This window comes from Trachypithecus francoisi, unplaced genomic scaffold (genome assembly GCF_009764315.1).
Source record: "Trachypithecus francoisi isolate TF-2019V2 unplaced genomic scaffold, Tfra_2.0 Lachesis_group1, whole genome shotgun sequence".
Taxonomy (NCBI): Eukaryota; Metazoa; Chordata; class Mammalia; order Primates; family Cercopithecidae; genus Trachypithecus; species Trachypithecus francoisi.
This window is the reverse complement of record NW_022681454.1, coordinates 24,117,127-24,133,047: the sequence shown is the minus strand read 5'-3', so window position 1 is coordinate 24,133,047 and position 15,921 is coordinate 24,117,127. Positions and strand designations below refer to the sequence as shown.

At 40.7% G+C, this 15,921-nt stretch overlaps 1 protein-coding gene across 4 annotated transcripts in view; it reads left to right on the top strand.

Annotated features, from left to right (window-relative positions):
* Positions 1 to 15,921, top strand: part of CCDC149 (coiled-coil domain containing 149) — a 106,209-nt gene that overhangs the window by 38,893 nt on the left and 51,395 nt on the right. For all 4 annotated transcript variants that reach the window (XM_033213900.1, XM_033213902.1, XM_033213901.1 and 1 more), the window contains one exon: positions 1,334 to 1,372. In XM_033213900.1, the coding sequence (XP_033069791.1) occupies positions 1,334 to 1,372 (39 nt within the window). The remainder of the gene's footprint in view (positions 1 to 1,333; positions 1,373 to 15,921) is intronic.

The following is a 15,921-nucleotide window of genomic DNA, read 5'->3' as shown; positions in this document are numbered from 1 at the left end:
GTGATCTGCTCGCCTCGCCCTCCCAAAGTGCTGGGATTACAGGGGTGAGCCACTGCGCCTGGCCTTTAACTCAGTCTTTTAAACAGTTGCATGGTAATACACAGTATGGACATAGCCATACTTTTTGTAACCTTTCTCATATCCTGGGCTTTTTTATTTTCTCTAGGTTTTTATATGGCAAAACTTTTAAGATGCAAATGATACTGAAATGGAGAATGCCAACTGCATAATACTAGTTTTCATTCTTGCTGCTTTTGAGGCAATCTCTTTTTTAAGTGGGACACTATTACTGACATTTAACTGTCTGCGCTGGCATTATTAAACAGCCCTGGAGTAGAAATAGAACAGAATAGATTCCTTAGGTTAAAATCATGTTGACTTATATGGGGACACCATCAGATATTAGAGTGCTCATTTAAGGAGCATTCGCTTTTTCACCTGAGATATTCATATTCCCTGATATGGCACAAAAGGGAGAGGAATTGAATCCTTTTTTTTTTTTTTCCGGAGACAGAGTCTTACTCTGTTGCCCAGGCTAGAGTGCAGTGGTGTAATCTCTGCTTGCTGCAACCTCTGCCTCCTGGGTTCAAGCAATTCTCCTACCTCAACCTCCCTAGTAGCTGGGATTACAGGCACCCGCCACCATGTCTGGCTAATTTTTGTATTTATTTTTCAGTAGAGACATGTTTCAGCATGTTAGCCCAGCTGGTCTCGAACTCCTGACCTCAGGTGATCTGCCCACCATGGCCACCCAAAGTGCTGAGATTACAGGGGTGAGCCACCACGCCCGGCCTGAATCCTTTTAAGGCCAAAAAAAATATGTAATAGGACTAGAAGTTCTCAATGTCTTCTTAACTTTGAGCAAATACTGTCCCTCCCAACATTGATTGTTCTGCCCATAGAGAAAACTCTCTCTCTCTCTCTTTCTCTCTCTTTTCCTCTCTCTCTCTCTGTGTATGTGCGTCCCCATCGCTGTTCTTTGGTTCTAACTTTTTAAAAGAGGAACTCAAACCAAATGAAATATTATTTCAGTTTAGCCTCTGATCAAAAATAATTTTGACAAATCCAGTTTTTTTATTCAAATAATTTTAGAAAATATATAGATTTGGTCCTAATGGGAACTGATTCTCTAGAGGTTTTTCCAAAATAACTCTGGTTCAGTTTGTAGTTATTTTTTTAAAGTATATTTGAGCTTGCTTCAGCACATTACTGGCTGCAGGGTGGGGAGGGTGGGGAGAGTCTACATTTAGGTTCATGATTTAGTTCAACTTCTTGTTTCTAAGTACATCTATATTTTTTTACAGAGTAAAATGTAGCATTTGTTTCTTTGTAGGATGGAGATCCATCGCTTCCTCCTGAAAAAAGGAAACAGGTAAGACTTATTTCTGATCTCAGATTGTTTTACTGATAACTTGAAGCAATTGGGAGGATCAGGGAATGTCATAATGTAAAGAACTTCCTTTAATTTCCTGGAATTCTTTCTGTTATTGGGAGGAGTGGGTAGAGATTCCAACTGCAAAGAGAAATTGGGAGTGGAGTGAAGGAAACCCAGTGAAGTCTGGATGGGGGAGGTACACCAGTTGACTGCATTCCCCTTGTTGTTGGGAATCCTGATGGGAAATAGAGTTGAGGGCACATGGTTACAGGACTTGAGCGACCTAGTGTTCAGTGGGTACATGCTGCGGGCATATACCATTTGGTGGGTGCATACTGTTCAGTGGATACATACTGTTCAGTGGGTGCATACCATTCAGTGGACACGTACCGCTTGGTAGGTACATATCATTGTGTGGCTGTATACTCTTCTATGGGTGCATACCATTTGCTGGGTGCATACTGTTCAGTGGGTACATACTGTTCAGTGGATACATACTGCTCAGTGGGTGCATACCATTCAGTGGACACGTACAACTTGGTAGGTGCATATCATTCTGTGGCTATATACTCTTCTATGAGTGCATACCATTTGGTGGGTGCATAGTGTTCTGTGGGTGCATACCATTCTGTGGGTACAGACCGTTCTGTGGATGCATACTGTTCATTGGGCACATACCATTCAGTGGATGCATCCCATTCTGTGGGTGCAAGCTATTCTGTGGGTGCAGACCATTTGGTGGGTACATGCTGTTCTGTGGGTGAATACCATTTGGTGGGTGCATACTGTTCAGTGGGTGCATACCATTCGATGGACACATACCACTTGGTAGGTGCATATCATTCTGTGGCTGTATACTCTTCTATGGGTGCATACCATTTGGTGAGTGCATACTGTTGTGTGGGTGCAGACCATTCTGTGGGTACATACCATTCTGTGGGTGCATACCATTCTGTGGGTGCCTGCTGTTCTGTGGGTACATACCATTTGGTGGGTGTGTGCTGTTTTGTGGGTACATACCATTTGGTGGGTGCATACTGTTCAGTGGGTGCATACCATTCTGAGGGTGCATACCATTCAGTGGGTCACACTGTTCAGTGGGTGCATACCATTCTGCAGGTGCATACCATTCAGTGGGTGCATACCATTCTGCAGGTGTATACCATTCAGTGGGTGCATACCATTCTGCAGGTGCATACCGTTCGGTGGGTGCATACCATTCTGTGGGTGCATACTGTTCTGTGGGTGCATACTGTTCAGTGGATGCATATGGTCCAGTAGGTGCATACCATTCAGTGGGTGCATGTCATTCTGTGGGTACATGCTCTTCTGTGGGTGCATACCATTTGGTAGTTGCATACTGTTCTGTGGGTGCATAATATTCATTTGGTAGATATATAATATTTGGTGGGTGCATGCCATTCTGTGGGTGCATACTGTTCTGTTTAGGTGCTGCCACTTCACACTCTTAAAAGCCATCTTCCATTAAAATTCACATGCCTTTACTTTCTTTTCTCCTGCATCGTGGCCAACACTGTTTATTGACCAAACCAATGGTTTTAGATGCACATTTTTATCATCAAATCCTTATATATATGTGGATCTGCTTCTTAACTCTATGTTCTGTTCCTTTGATCTCCCTGAAAAGTCCTATGGTTCTACCACATTATTCTTATAGTTTTGCTTTATAATACTTCTAATATCTTTTTGGGCTAACCTTCTTTGCTTTGCTCTTCCTTTTCAAAGGTTTCTTGTTTGTTACTTTTCTCAGATAAAACCTAGAAACATTTTATCAAGTTCTCCTCTGATCCCTCCCACACAAATCCTACTGGTATTTTGATAGGGGTTTTGTTAAATTTATAAGTTAACTTGTCTCTCTCTCTCATAGATAGATATGTTCTGTGGCTTTATAATTAAAAAATTTACATTGACTAAGGAGAATCTGGTGAATTCCAGTAAGTCTGTTAAGCTGCATTCTTACAACTCTAAAAACGCAAGTTCAATGACCTAAACATTGGCTTTGTAGCATTTCAAATTGTGTTAAGTTTCTATCCCTTTAGGACTGAGAGTGTGGTGGTGGGAGCTTGAACTCTGCAGGCTTTCTGCCTGGGTTGGAACCACTGAGTCACTCTTTCTTATATATGTATTTATGAGAAAGAGAGAGAGAGAGAGAATGAGAGAGCAAGCTATTTTCATATATACTTTTGTTAGAACTTTCCTTAACTTTATAGTCGTTCTGTACTGACATGCCCTAAATGACGACTTTTTATGGACTTGAAGGGAGTCCAGATCATGGTGATGTTAATGCTGTGTGTTTCCCATTATAGGGAAGCCTCTGTGCCTGAGCAGGACTTTGAAATGGGTGGATGCAGATAGCAACCCAGGAATGATTTGCTCTCTTCCCAGCTGTCACGACTAACCCAGCATCCTGCTTCTGCTCATTGATGGTGTACCAGCACCACATGTATATTCCTTGATTCTGTGCAGTCATTACCTTGAGACTTTTTTAGCTGGTGAACAGTATGCCCAACACACACACGTTTATCCTCAGAGATCAACTCAGTCCTACAGTTACCCATTCATTCGTTTGTTCATTCATTCATTCATTGTGCTTACTTATACACTCCCTCTCTATCTTATGGATTATTTTATAATGCTCCAGGTTTGATCTAAAGTCACATTTTTCTATGATGCTCATTGCCTTTTTTTTCTAAACGAAATGTAGAAATTTATCTTTAATGTTTAAAAATTGGAGTTCTTAATCCTGAATTGCCAGGTGTTTTGGGTTTTGAGGTTTTGGTGGTTATAAGCAGCACCTTTGCTGCTATTTTAGAATTTGTTAGTATTCATGAAGGAGTTTTATAGTTTTAGGGGAATTCACATTCCATAACTTTATAATAAAAAATTTATATCAACTGAAGAGAATCTGATGAATCCCAGTAAGTCTGTTAAGCTGCATTCTTACAGCTCTAAAAATAGAAGTTCAACATCCTAAACGTTGGCTTTGTAGCTTTTCATATGGCATTAAGTTTCTGTCCCTTTAGGAGTGAGTGTGGTGGTGGGAGCTTGGGCTCTACCGCCTTCCTGCCTGGGTTGGAACCAGTGACCGCTGCATGAGATAGGATGCTTCGGGGTACAAGTGACAGAAATTCTAAACTGCTTGACCAATAAACGAATTAATTACCTTACATAGCCAGAGGTTCAGAGGGAGTGTGGGCTTTAAGTACTTGATGGTTTATGGCTTCATGAAGTTGTCATGTACTCACTCATTCTCTCCACTGTGCCAAATTTAGCAAGTAAAAATACAGGGCACCTGGTACATTTGAATTTCAGATAGGAATGTAGAAAATTGTACTCTTTTTAAGTACAAAAGTGTGTTCCGTGTGATTTTGGGGATAGGCTTATATTAAATTATTATTCATTGTTTATCTAAAATTCAAATTTAGCTGGACATTCTGTATTTTACCTGACAACTCTGCCATTTTGCCGATTTTAGCTCGTCAGCTTCCTCTTACATTTAGTATCAGCTTCCTTCTGTGTCTGGTTCCCCTCAGGAGAAGCAGAAAATGCAGCCATGGAAAATAAGTCCTCCTCTGCAGTCTGGCTGGGCCAGTGTAGGCCTTGCTCCCATTCCTGGTCTAGTAACACGCACCAGGGGCCTGCTATACACTCATCGGCTTTGATTCATCACTTGGGATGGAAGGGCTGTTAGAAGTTAGCAATGATGTCCACTAAACTAATTGTGAGACTTTGGAAAGGCTCCTTTGAGTATCTTGAGTCTCAACTTTCTCATCCGTAAAATGGGGATAAATATGGTACCCAATGCATGGTGTGGCTGTCAGGATCAAATGAGACAGTGCAAGTAGAGGCCTCAACACAGTGCCTGGCACGAGGTCAGCATCCATCAGTGTTTCTCACCTGCTGCTCCTCCTCATCATCTCTTTTTTAAACCATTGTATGTTAGCAGGTTGATTCTGTCCAGCATAGCTCTTGGCTGTCAACAGGACACACTGCCCTTGTTGGGACCCTTTTGGTTGCAGTTGCTGCTCAAAGTAGTTTGCTCCAAAGACAGGTTCCAGCTCATAGATTACGGGAAGAGTTGGTTGAGCATCCCCCATGGGAGACAGAAGTGCCTCTGGGCCCCAGGAATAGCCACAGCAGAGCCCAGGAGCCCAGGCCTCTCGTCAGCTCTCATCTCTTTTTCTGCTTCCTCCTCAGAAGCGGAGATGAGATAGAACACAATATCACATTCTTAGTCTTTGAAACACTTCGTATTTTTCAGAGACCATGCATATATACATACCTGCATGTCGTCTCCCAGCATTCTTCTGAGGTCACACTGGGAGGTATGTCTTTCATAAAGGCACAGGGCAGCATCACAGTTAGCAATAAATAAAAAGAGTTTAGATTCTGGCATTTAATTGCATGGATTCAAGTTTAACCTTTCCACTTGCTGACTGGGCAAACTATGTCACCTTTCAAAGACTCAGTTTCCTCCTGTTCATAATGGACATGATATTGAGATGTGTTTGTAAAGCTCTTATGAGGAATTGATGTGGCAGTGTTTGTGCTGCGCATTGCCCGTTAGTTGGAGAGTGCTCAATGAGTATTGGATATTTTAAATTTTTCCTGTGACTTATCCAAGGGTACATAGCAGGTTAATGGAGAAGGCCTAGAATCCAGACCCCTCTAGCTTGTAGTTTGGTGCTCTAGTTCAGGCTTTTTGTTCTATATTCGATTCTTAGACTGTTTGAGCTGGGAAAAACCGTAGTCAACATTCAGTCCAGCCCATTTTGGAGGTCTAAAGATTAAGTGTCTTGTTCAAATCCTTCTGCTTAGGAGTGGTAGAGAACCAGAAATTGAGCTAGGAATTTTTACCTGCTAAGCCAGTCTTCTTTCCCGTAGCAACCAATATATATGTGTATATGTATGTGTGTGTGTATATATATATATATGTGTGTGTATATATATTTGTTTATTTGTTTTTTGCTTTTTGGGTCTTCACGTTAAAGGATAGATGAAAACTTTTACATTTGTAATTCTAGAAATATAGTTATTGAGGCTTTCTTTTGGAACTCAGAATCCTTTTTAAAACAACCAATTTCCAATGGCAAATCATCCGTTAAAGAAGCTGTGGAGAAATTGAGACAACAGTGATTGCACTAATAGCTTCTCGTGGGATATTGAAATGAAAATTTCTTCTTGTGACTTCAGGCAGAAGTGTACACAGAGTGCCCCTTTGCACTGCAGTGAGAGATCACCAAAAGATCTCCAACGACCCTTTAAATATTTTTCTTTTGCTAAACAAGCAGTTCCTGCAAAGCAAATAAAGGGGAATTTAAATTATCTTGGGTTAATTTTCTTATAAGATGGGATTCTTCGGGGTTACAGAGGTACATTTTCCCCGTGAAAACTCCTTGAATAAACAGTCAAACACATCTTTAAGATCTTTGTCTTTTCCTGTTTTGATTTCAAACAGACATACCACGAAAGGTATCTCTCTTGGTCCAGGAGGGAACTGTTGCTTTCTCGCCTCTAAAAAGTGATGGCTTATTTAGACAGTGACATGTGCCAAGATGACAACCCTGGAAAAATCAGAGCGTAGAGTGGCCGTTTGTGGGATGGGAAGGAGCCTTTCATTTCCATAGAAAAGTCTCCTTGGTCAAGCTTATTTTAGTCTCCTGTGACTGCAAATCACAGTGACTTTGTATATGTGTCCTGGTTTGTTGCTCAGAACCTAAAACTTCCTTCAGAGATCTCAAGTGCTTTGAGATGTTTCTTTTTATATCACTTTGAATAGTATGACTTTTTCATTACACCAGAGAAACTAGGAAGAAATCCCAGGTCCTGTCCTTAGGAGCACTCCCAAATCATAACAACAGCAACTTTATTGTGAGGACTAATGCACCTTGCCATAAGCCCTTTCAATCCTTGAAACCATTTTATAAGGAAGATGGAAGCACCCCCCCAATTTATAGGTGAGGAAATTTAGGCTCAGTGAGTCTAAAGAACTTGGGAGCTATTAATGGAGCCACTAAGTGGCAGATGCAGAATCATAATGGCCAAGATTAAAGCAAACATGTATTTAAATAGCAACCTCCCAAGCCTATTCAAAAGCATTTGCCTGTGGGGCCTGGAAATGCATTCATTCACAAGTGTGTGTTTTGAGATTACGAGGTGGCAGTAGGCTGCTAAGGTCTCCTTGCATAGCCAAAAAATATGTACGAATAAGCTCTCGGCTGGTCGTTCCTTTTGTAAATAAGACAGCTGTCGCTGTAGCAAAGGTCATCACTTGGCAGTTGCTGTGAACAGGGGGCCCTTGCTAAGCAAAGCAAGTTTCACTCTATTACTATTAACACAGGAGTCACCATCAGACCAAAGCAGCAGAGTAGAAATTGCAATTAAGTTTGCCATCAATCACACCTCTCAAGAACGCTTGATGTGTCATCAGACTTTTTTTTTAAATGTATTCTTGCTTAATCTAGTACTTTCCCATATTGAAGGGATGGATGAGGGTCCTAGAGTATCAAACTTTTTAATACCATGTAAAAATCTGGTCTCTTTTTCTCATTCTCTTTTTCCTTACTTTTCTTGAGAAAGTGCCTAGGTCAAGGGCTTGCTTGTCTCTCTCTCTCTCTTATTTTCCTCTCATTTTTGAATTCCGGTTCTGATATATATGTCTTTCAGATTGAGAGGTATGTTACCAGACTTTCTGGAATACCTCATTTTTATATTATCGTATCGAATAACTTTTCCATGGCTAGGTTACATGTACAGTCATTCCTCAGTATACAAAGGGGATTGGTTCCAGGACCCCCATGTATACCAAAATTCTCATATACTCAAGTTCCCCAGTCAGCCCTGCAGAACCTGTGGATACAAGAAGTTGGCCCTCCATATCCATGGGTTTTACATCCTGTGAATACTATATTTTTGATCTGCATTGGGTTGAAAAAAATTCACATATAAATGGATCTGTGTGGTTCAAGACTGTGTTGTTCAAGGATCAACTGTATTTAATAAATTCTGAAGAATTTAGGATGACTTTGTGACTGCCCGATAGGTTCATTTTGCCCACTGCCTAGATAGAGCCAATTTATCAAGACAAGGAAATTGCAATAGAGAAAGAGTTTAATTCAATCAGGGCCAGCTGAATGGGAGACTGGAGTTTTCTTTTTTTAATCACTCAAATCAGTCTCCTTGAAAATTTGAAGACTAGGGGTTTTCAAGGATAATTTGGCAGGTAGGGGCCAGGGAATAGGGAGTGCTGTCAGATCTGAGATGAAATCACAGGGAGTCGAAGCTGTCTTCTTGGGCCGACTTGGTTCCTGGGTGAGGGTCACAGGACCGGTTGGCTAGTCCCAGTAAGGTTATCCAGTTGTCAGAAATGCAGAAACCTAAAAAGACATCTCAAAAGGCCAATCTTCGGTTCTACAATAGTGGCATTGTTAGCAGGAATAATTAGGGAAACTGCAAATGTTGTGATCTCTGGAATAATGGCTGGTGATTATTTAATGATACCTACCTTTCAGTAGAATTCAGGCCCCTCTCGTCCTTCTAACTTGCTGGTTTTTCATTAGTTTTACAAGAGCAGTTTAGTTTTTCAGAAGGCTAATATTTGAACTATAAACTAAATTTCTCACAAAGTTAGCCTGGCCCATGCCAGGTGTTAGAAATACCAAAATTGTTAGAAATAGATAATCGGCCCCATGAAGAAAAGTCAGCATGGAGACAAAAGATCTCTCAGCAAGGCAATCTTTACTTTCTGCAGAAAGGGTGCTCAATAGCAGATGAAACAATGGCGAGAGCACACCTGAACAAAGGAAAAGCAGACATATTTATCCCTTATGATTCAGGTCATCCTTACTGCTGTGTCCTGCATCCGTTGGCTGGAGCTTAACCTCACAATCTTAAACTGATACCTGATTTGCTAATAGCCTAAAACTTTCTTAAATAGGTAAGTGCAGGGAAGAACAAAGGAGGAGAAGAAGTTGCTTATGGAAGGTGTAAGGAAGCAATAACATTTCCAAATAAGGAAGGGGCATAAGCTATGAGCTAAGACTAGCCTGGGCCTGTCCAGACATGCCTGGGCTAAAGTGTAAGAACTAATAGTTGATAGGAGGCTTTAGAGTAAGGAGCTATTATTCCTAGTGTCTACTATTTTATTTTTAAACCAAGACGAGCTTTGAAGAGGAACTTTTCTACTTTCTACACCGGAGAATAAGTGAAGACAGCCAGCCTGTGAGGTTAGAAGCCATGTCAGATTTCTCTTACTGTCATAATTTTGCAAAGTCAGTTTCAACTTGCCGTACTGTTCCTCGAATATTGGTCTTTTCCTCTCCTGGCTACTGGTCTGAAATATTTAAGGACCAGGTAAAAACATGTGGCCTACCCCTTTGATTCCTATTTCCAGTGTCTGGAATAACACAAGGTTAAAAGTTTTTTCTTAAGGTTTTTTGTTTTTGTTTTTGTTTTGTTTTGTTTCTTGAGATGAAGTCTCGCTCTGTCACCCAGGCTGGAGTGCAGTGGTGTGATCTTGGCTCACGCAACCTCCACCTCTGGGTTCGAGCAATTCTCCTGCCTCAGCCTCCCGAGTAGCTGGGACTACAGGTGCGTATCACCACACCTGGCTAATTTTTGTATTTTTAATAGAGATGGGATTTTGCCCTTTTGGTCAGGCTGGTCTCGAACTCCTGACCTCAGGCGATCCTCCTGCCTCAGCCTCCCAAAGTGCTGGGATTACAGGCCTGAGCCACTGCCCCCAGCCTCTCTTAAACTTTTATCACTTTGTTTTTTGTTTTGTCTGTGGGAGAAATAAAGGTTTTCCTTTCTCCTCTTAGGTTCAGTGACTGGGGCCTGCAAACTTAAATGACAGAAGACAAATTAACAGGAGAAAAAAAGCATACAATTTTATTAACATTTTACATGCAATGGGAATTCACAGAAAAAAATAAAACTCAGGAAGCAGTTAGACTCCAGGGCTTGTGTGCCGTTTTAAGAAAGGAAAGCGGATTTGGGCTTTGAGTGATGACGAATTCTGGGAAAGCAACCAGGAAATATATGGGAGAAATTAATGAAAGATAAGGGTGATTTTAGTAGGATTTGTTTATGAAGAATATTGTATCAGGGTTGAATCAGCCTAGTTATGTTAACTCCAGCAGGGGCCAAGAGGTTTCACAATGAATCAGTGGCCAACTAAATGTTTTCAAATTCACGATTTGTTGTGAGGCTTTCACACACTAGCAATCATGTCATAATCAGTGCATAGACAGTGATGAGAGAGAGGGGGACAAACCACAGCGAGTAGCTGGGGAGAACCACACACCCACAGACAAACTAGAGAGGGCTGGAATTTTCTAAAAATGCTGAGCAGCAAGGGGTGACTGCTCTTTTTGGGCAGAACTTCTGGTGGCCACTGCTGGTGTCCAGAGGCGGCCTCAGAGTTATCACAGACAGAAGTTCTCCAGATGCTTCTCCATGGTCAGTTGCTTTGCTGTTTTTATGGCCCTCCACGGAGTGTGCACACTCACTATCTCAGCTGCCACGTGACTTCAGTTTCTCATCAGGTCTCAGGGTGCCTAGCCACAGCAGGTATTATCACCTCAGTCCATTATACATATGTTTATCACTTTGAGGGGTCAACAGTTTCACTGTCACTTGCCATCAGTGACTTCATTTTGAGACAATTAGCATCACAAAACACTATTATCTATCAAGGTTCATCGTGGTGCTGACTGTCTCTGGTGATAGGCGTCTCTCTTTTCTTCCTGGTACCGGAGTGGGGAACACCTTCTCAAAGGGAAATGTAGGCCTGCTTTTAGGCAGAAAAGGGAGTGTAGAGAACTCTTCCTGCATGTGTTGATTCTCAGTTGCCTTTAGCTCAAAAGACTTATGCCAAAGTGGCATCATTCAGGGTGGTGTATCGTGATTCCCTTCGTGTCCATCTTCTCATTTCTGACAGCAGGGAGAGAAATGGTATAGAATGGAAACTTTTCTCCCAAATCTGAAAGATTTAGGGCTGTCAAATTTGACCACCGTCAAATATTTGAACATTGAAAATAGGTTCCCTTAACATCATGGTCATTGCCAAATATGATCCATGATTACACAGATGCTCCTCAGCTTACAATGGGGTAACTTTTTTTTTTTTAATTTCAGTAGTTTGGGGGGAACAAGTTGTGTTTGGTGACATGAGTAAGTTCTTCAGTGGTGATTTCTGAGAGTTTGGTGCACCCATCACCTGAGCAGTGTGCACTATACCCAATATGTAGTCGTTTGTTCTTCTCCCCCATCCCGCCCTTCCCGTCGAGTCCCCAGAGTCCATTGTATCATTCCTATGCCTTTGTTTCCTCATAGCTTAACTCTCACATGTCAGTGAGAACTTAAAATATTTGGTTTCTCATTCCTGAGTCACTTCACTTAGAATAATGGTCTCCAACTCCATCCAGATTGCTGAAATTGCCATTATTTTGTTCCTTTTTATGGCTGAGTAGTATTCATAAAAACATAAAAATAGCAAAGCAGCTGACCGTGGAGAGAAGCGTCTGTAGAACTTCTGTCTGTGATAACTTTGAGGACACCTCTGGATACCAGCAGTGGCTGATATCCACTTGTAGAGAGTTTTCCTTCTCTAGTTTGTGGGTGTGAGTGTGTGTGTGTGTGTGTCTATATATATACACCACATTTTCTTTATTTGCTCGTTGATTGATGGGCATTTGGGCTAGTTCCATATTTTTGCAATTGTGAATTGTGCTGCCACAAACATGCATGTGCAAGTGTGTTTTTCATATAATGACTTCTTTTCCTCTGAGTAGATACCCAGTAGTGGGATTGCTGGATCAAATGGTAGATGTACTTTTAGACCTTTAAGGAATCTCCGTACAGTTTTTCCATAGTGGTTGTAGTAGTTTACATTCCCACCAGCAGTGTAAAAGTGTTCCCTTTTTACCACATCCATGCCAACATCTATTATTTTTTTATTTTTAAATTATGGCCATTCTTACAGGAGTAAGTTATTATTGCATTGTGATTTTCATTTGCATTTTCCTGATAATTAGTGATGTTGAGCATTTTTTCATATGTTTGTTGGCCATTTGTATATCTTCTTTTGAGAATTGTCTATTCATGTCCTTAGCTCACTCTTTGATGGGAATATTTGTTTTTTTCTTGCAGATTTGTTTGAGTTCCTTGTAGATTCTGGATATTAGTCCTTTGTCAGATGCATAGTTTGCGAAGATTTTTCTCCCACTCTGTGGGTTGTCTGTTTACTCTGGTGATAATTTCTTTTGCTATGCAGAAGCTTTTTAGTTTAATTAAGTCCCATCTATTTATCTTTGTTTTTGTCACATATGCTTTTGTATTCCTGGTCATGATGTCTTTGCCTAAGCCAGTGTCTAGAAGGGTTTTTCTGATGGTATCTTTTAGAATTTTTATGGTTTCAGGTCTTAGATTTAAGTCCTTCATCCATCTTGAGTTGATTTTTGTATAAGGTGAGAGATGAGGATCCAATTTCATTCTTCTGCATGTGCCTTTCCAATTATCACAGCATCATTGTTGAATAGGGTGTCCTTTCCCTACCTTATGTTTTTGTTTGCTTTGTTGAAGGTCAGTTAGCTGTTAGTATTTGACTTTATTTCTGGCTTCTCTATTCTGCTCCATTGATCTATGTGCCTATTTTTATATCAGTACCATGTTGTTTTGGTGACTATGACCTAATTGTATAGTTTGAAGTCAGGTAGTGTGATGCCTCCAGAGTTGTTCTTTTTGCTTAGTTTTGCTTAGGCTATGCGAGCTCTTTTTTTTTTTGGTTCCATATGAATGCTAGGATTGTCTTTTCTAGTTCTGTGAAGAATGATGAGGGTACTTGATGGGAATTGTGTTGAATTTATAATTGCTTTCGGCAGTATCTTCATTTTCACAAGATTGATTCTACCTGTCTGAAAGCATGGGATGTGTTTCTATTTGGTTGTGTTGTCTTTGATTTCTTTCAGTGGTACTTTGTCATTTTTCTTGTAGAGGTCTTTCATCTCCTTGGTTAGGCATATTTCAAAGTACTTTATTTTTTTGCAGCTTTTGTAAAACGATTGAGTTCTTGATTTGATTCTCAGCTTGACCTCTGTTGGTGTATAGCAGTGCTACTGATTTGTGTACATTGATTTTGTATCGATCTGGGAGCTTTTTGGAGGAGTCTTCAGGTTTTCTGGGTATATGATCATGTCATCGGCAAACAGCAACAGTCTGACCTCCTCCTTACCGATTTGGATGCCCTGTATTTCTTTCTCTTGTCTGATTGCTCTGGCTAGGACTTCCAGTACTATGTTAAATAGAAATGGTGAAAGTGAGCATCTTTGTCTTGTTCCAATTCTCAGGGGAAATGCTTTCAACTTTTCTCTGTTCAGCGTAATGTTGGCTGTAGGTTTGTTATAGATAGCTTTTATTACCTTAAGGTATATCCCTTCTATGAAGATTTTGCTGAAGGTTTTAATCATAAAGGGATGCTTAAGGGGGTTACATTCTGATAAACCCATTGTAAATTGAAAACATTAGAAGTTGAAAATGTGTTTAAGACACCCAACCTACTGAACATCATAGCTTAGCTCAGCCTAGCCTACCTCAAACATGCTCAGAACACTTACATTAGTGTACAGTTGGTCAAAATCATCTAACATAAGACCTATTTTATAAAGTATAATTTATTCCATACTATACTGAAACTGAAAAACAGAATGGCTATATGGATACTCAAACTACAGTTTCTACTGCATGCATAGCTCTTTCACACCATTGTAAAGTTGTCAGAGTTTCATTAAATCAGGGACTGTGTTTGAAAATCTCCCATTGGTTCCTATAAGTTTAGAAAACATGTTGCATCTGTAGTGTAAACCCTTCTGACATATTTTGTGGCATTTATAAGGGAATTGGAATGGTGATAGAGGCAAGAGCTAGAGTTCAGGGTGCAGTAGGGCTTAAAGAAAGGCTGCAAGATAGCTCCCCTCTCCCATGTGGCTAACCTCTCTCCGTAAGGATTCCTGCAAACAGTTGGGAAGAGGTTGGGGTGAGGTTCGACGGCTCTGTCCCTGGTCTTTGCCTTCACAACAACTGCCAGTATTTGTAGTCATCATCCCTGTCCAGAGAGAATTTCCAGGGCCTCCCAGTTCCCACACCAGGGGCTGACTTTGGTGAATTGTTTCTGCAGGCATCATTTGTAATTGGGGATTGAGTTGTTCCTTGACAAAGGAAGGTGTTTCAGAATGGAGAGCTGTCATATCCTTTTGGCCTTGAATCTCACAGCTATGTTTTCATCAAATCTCTCTTCCCTCCCTTTCCCATCACAATTTTAATAAACTCCTATCTAGAAAGAGTGACTTAAATATATGGATTCTACCACATATCCCACTATATTCACATTCCACTATCAGAGCAAAAATGTCAACCTTTAATGTCGGCTCTCGCTTGATCTGAATATTTAAAAGAGGCTTCTTTTTAAACCTCTTTATGTTTTGCTATTTATGCTGCCTCCTGCCCCCAAAAATTTAGAGAAAAGAATCTCTTGGTTTTGTTTTCCTTCCCTGTGAAACCCAGTCTTAGGCAGGCTGCCACTTTTCCCTGACATTTCCTTTACATAGTGCTGTTATTCTAAACTGATGGTCACAGAGTCCTTCTCAGTAACAGGGAGACAAAGCACTCTGCATAGCTGATAAATTATAAGCAGGCACCGTGTGTTAGCTTGATGGATTGTTATAGTGAATGTGTGTGAGTCATGGGTATTATTTTTGGTCAAAAGAATCGTGTGAACTTTTCTCCTCTATTTTGAGCACTTTGAAATGTACTACTTTCTTTTTTTGTTGTTCTTTAAGGTGTATGTCAAGGAATTAGGCACCATTATCAGAATAGTCATTTTCTAGTTTTCAAAGTTACTGTTTTGGAGTTGAGGAGGTGGAGGGACTGAATAGAAAAGAGTTGTGTGTTGACAGGGAATCTAGCCTGTTAAATGTAAAAGAAAATTACAGTCACCTGCTTTGAAGCAGTGGTGCCACCCCCACCCCACCGTACTCCAGGGGTCAAGTTTAAAGCTGGGGTAGATTTACAGTGAACTCACTTGGAGGCATTGCGATTTTAATAAACCATTGTTTGGCAGCTAATGTAGAAACGCCTGGCTCTTCGTAGATTTCTTTTCAGCCAGGCTGCAGAGTAAATAATGTTCAATAATCACATCACTGGGTCTCTAAATAGCTGTTTCCTAAAGCAGCCCTGCCCTCTGTCCTGGTCATCACTGGAATTATCGACTGATTTTTATACCAAGTGTCTTCCTAGTTTCCACATCCCTGGGAAAACCATGTGAGCTCAATGCTTTTTAAAGTGAGGCCCAAGGACCAGGGCCAGGCTGCAACCTAATTGTTTCTGGTCCATGACAAGATACCTACAGAAATTGAGAGTAAGTGTTCAGAAACTTTTATAGCAATTTGACAGCATGGTTTTATGTCTGTTGAATCTAATGATACACACTTGGGGTTTTATCTTCTTGTCTTCTTAAATTTATTTGCCTA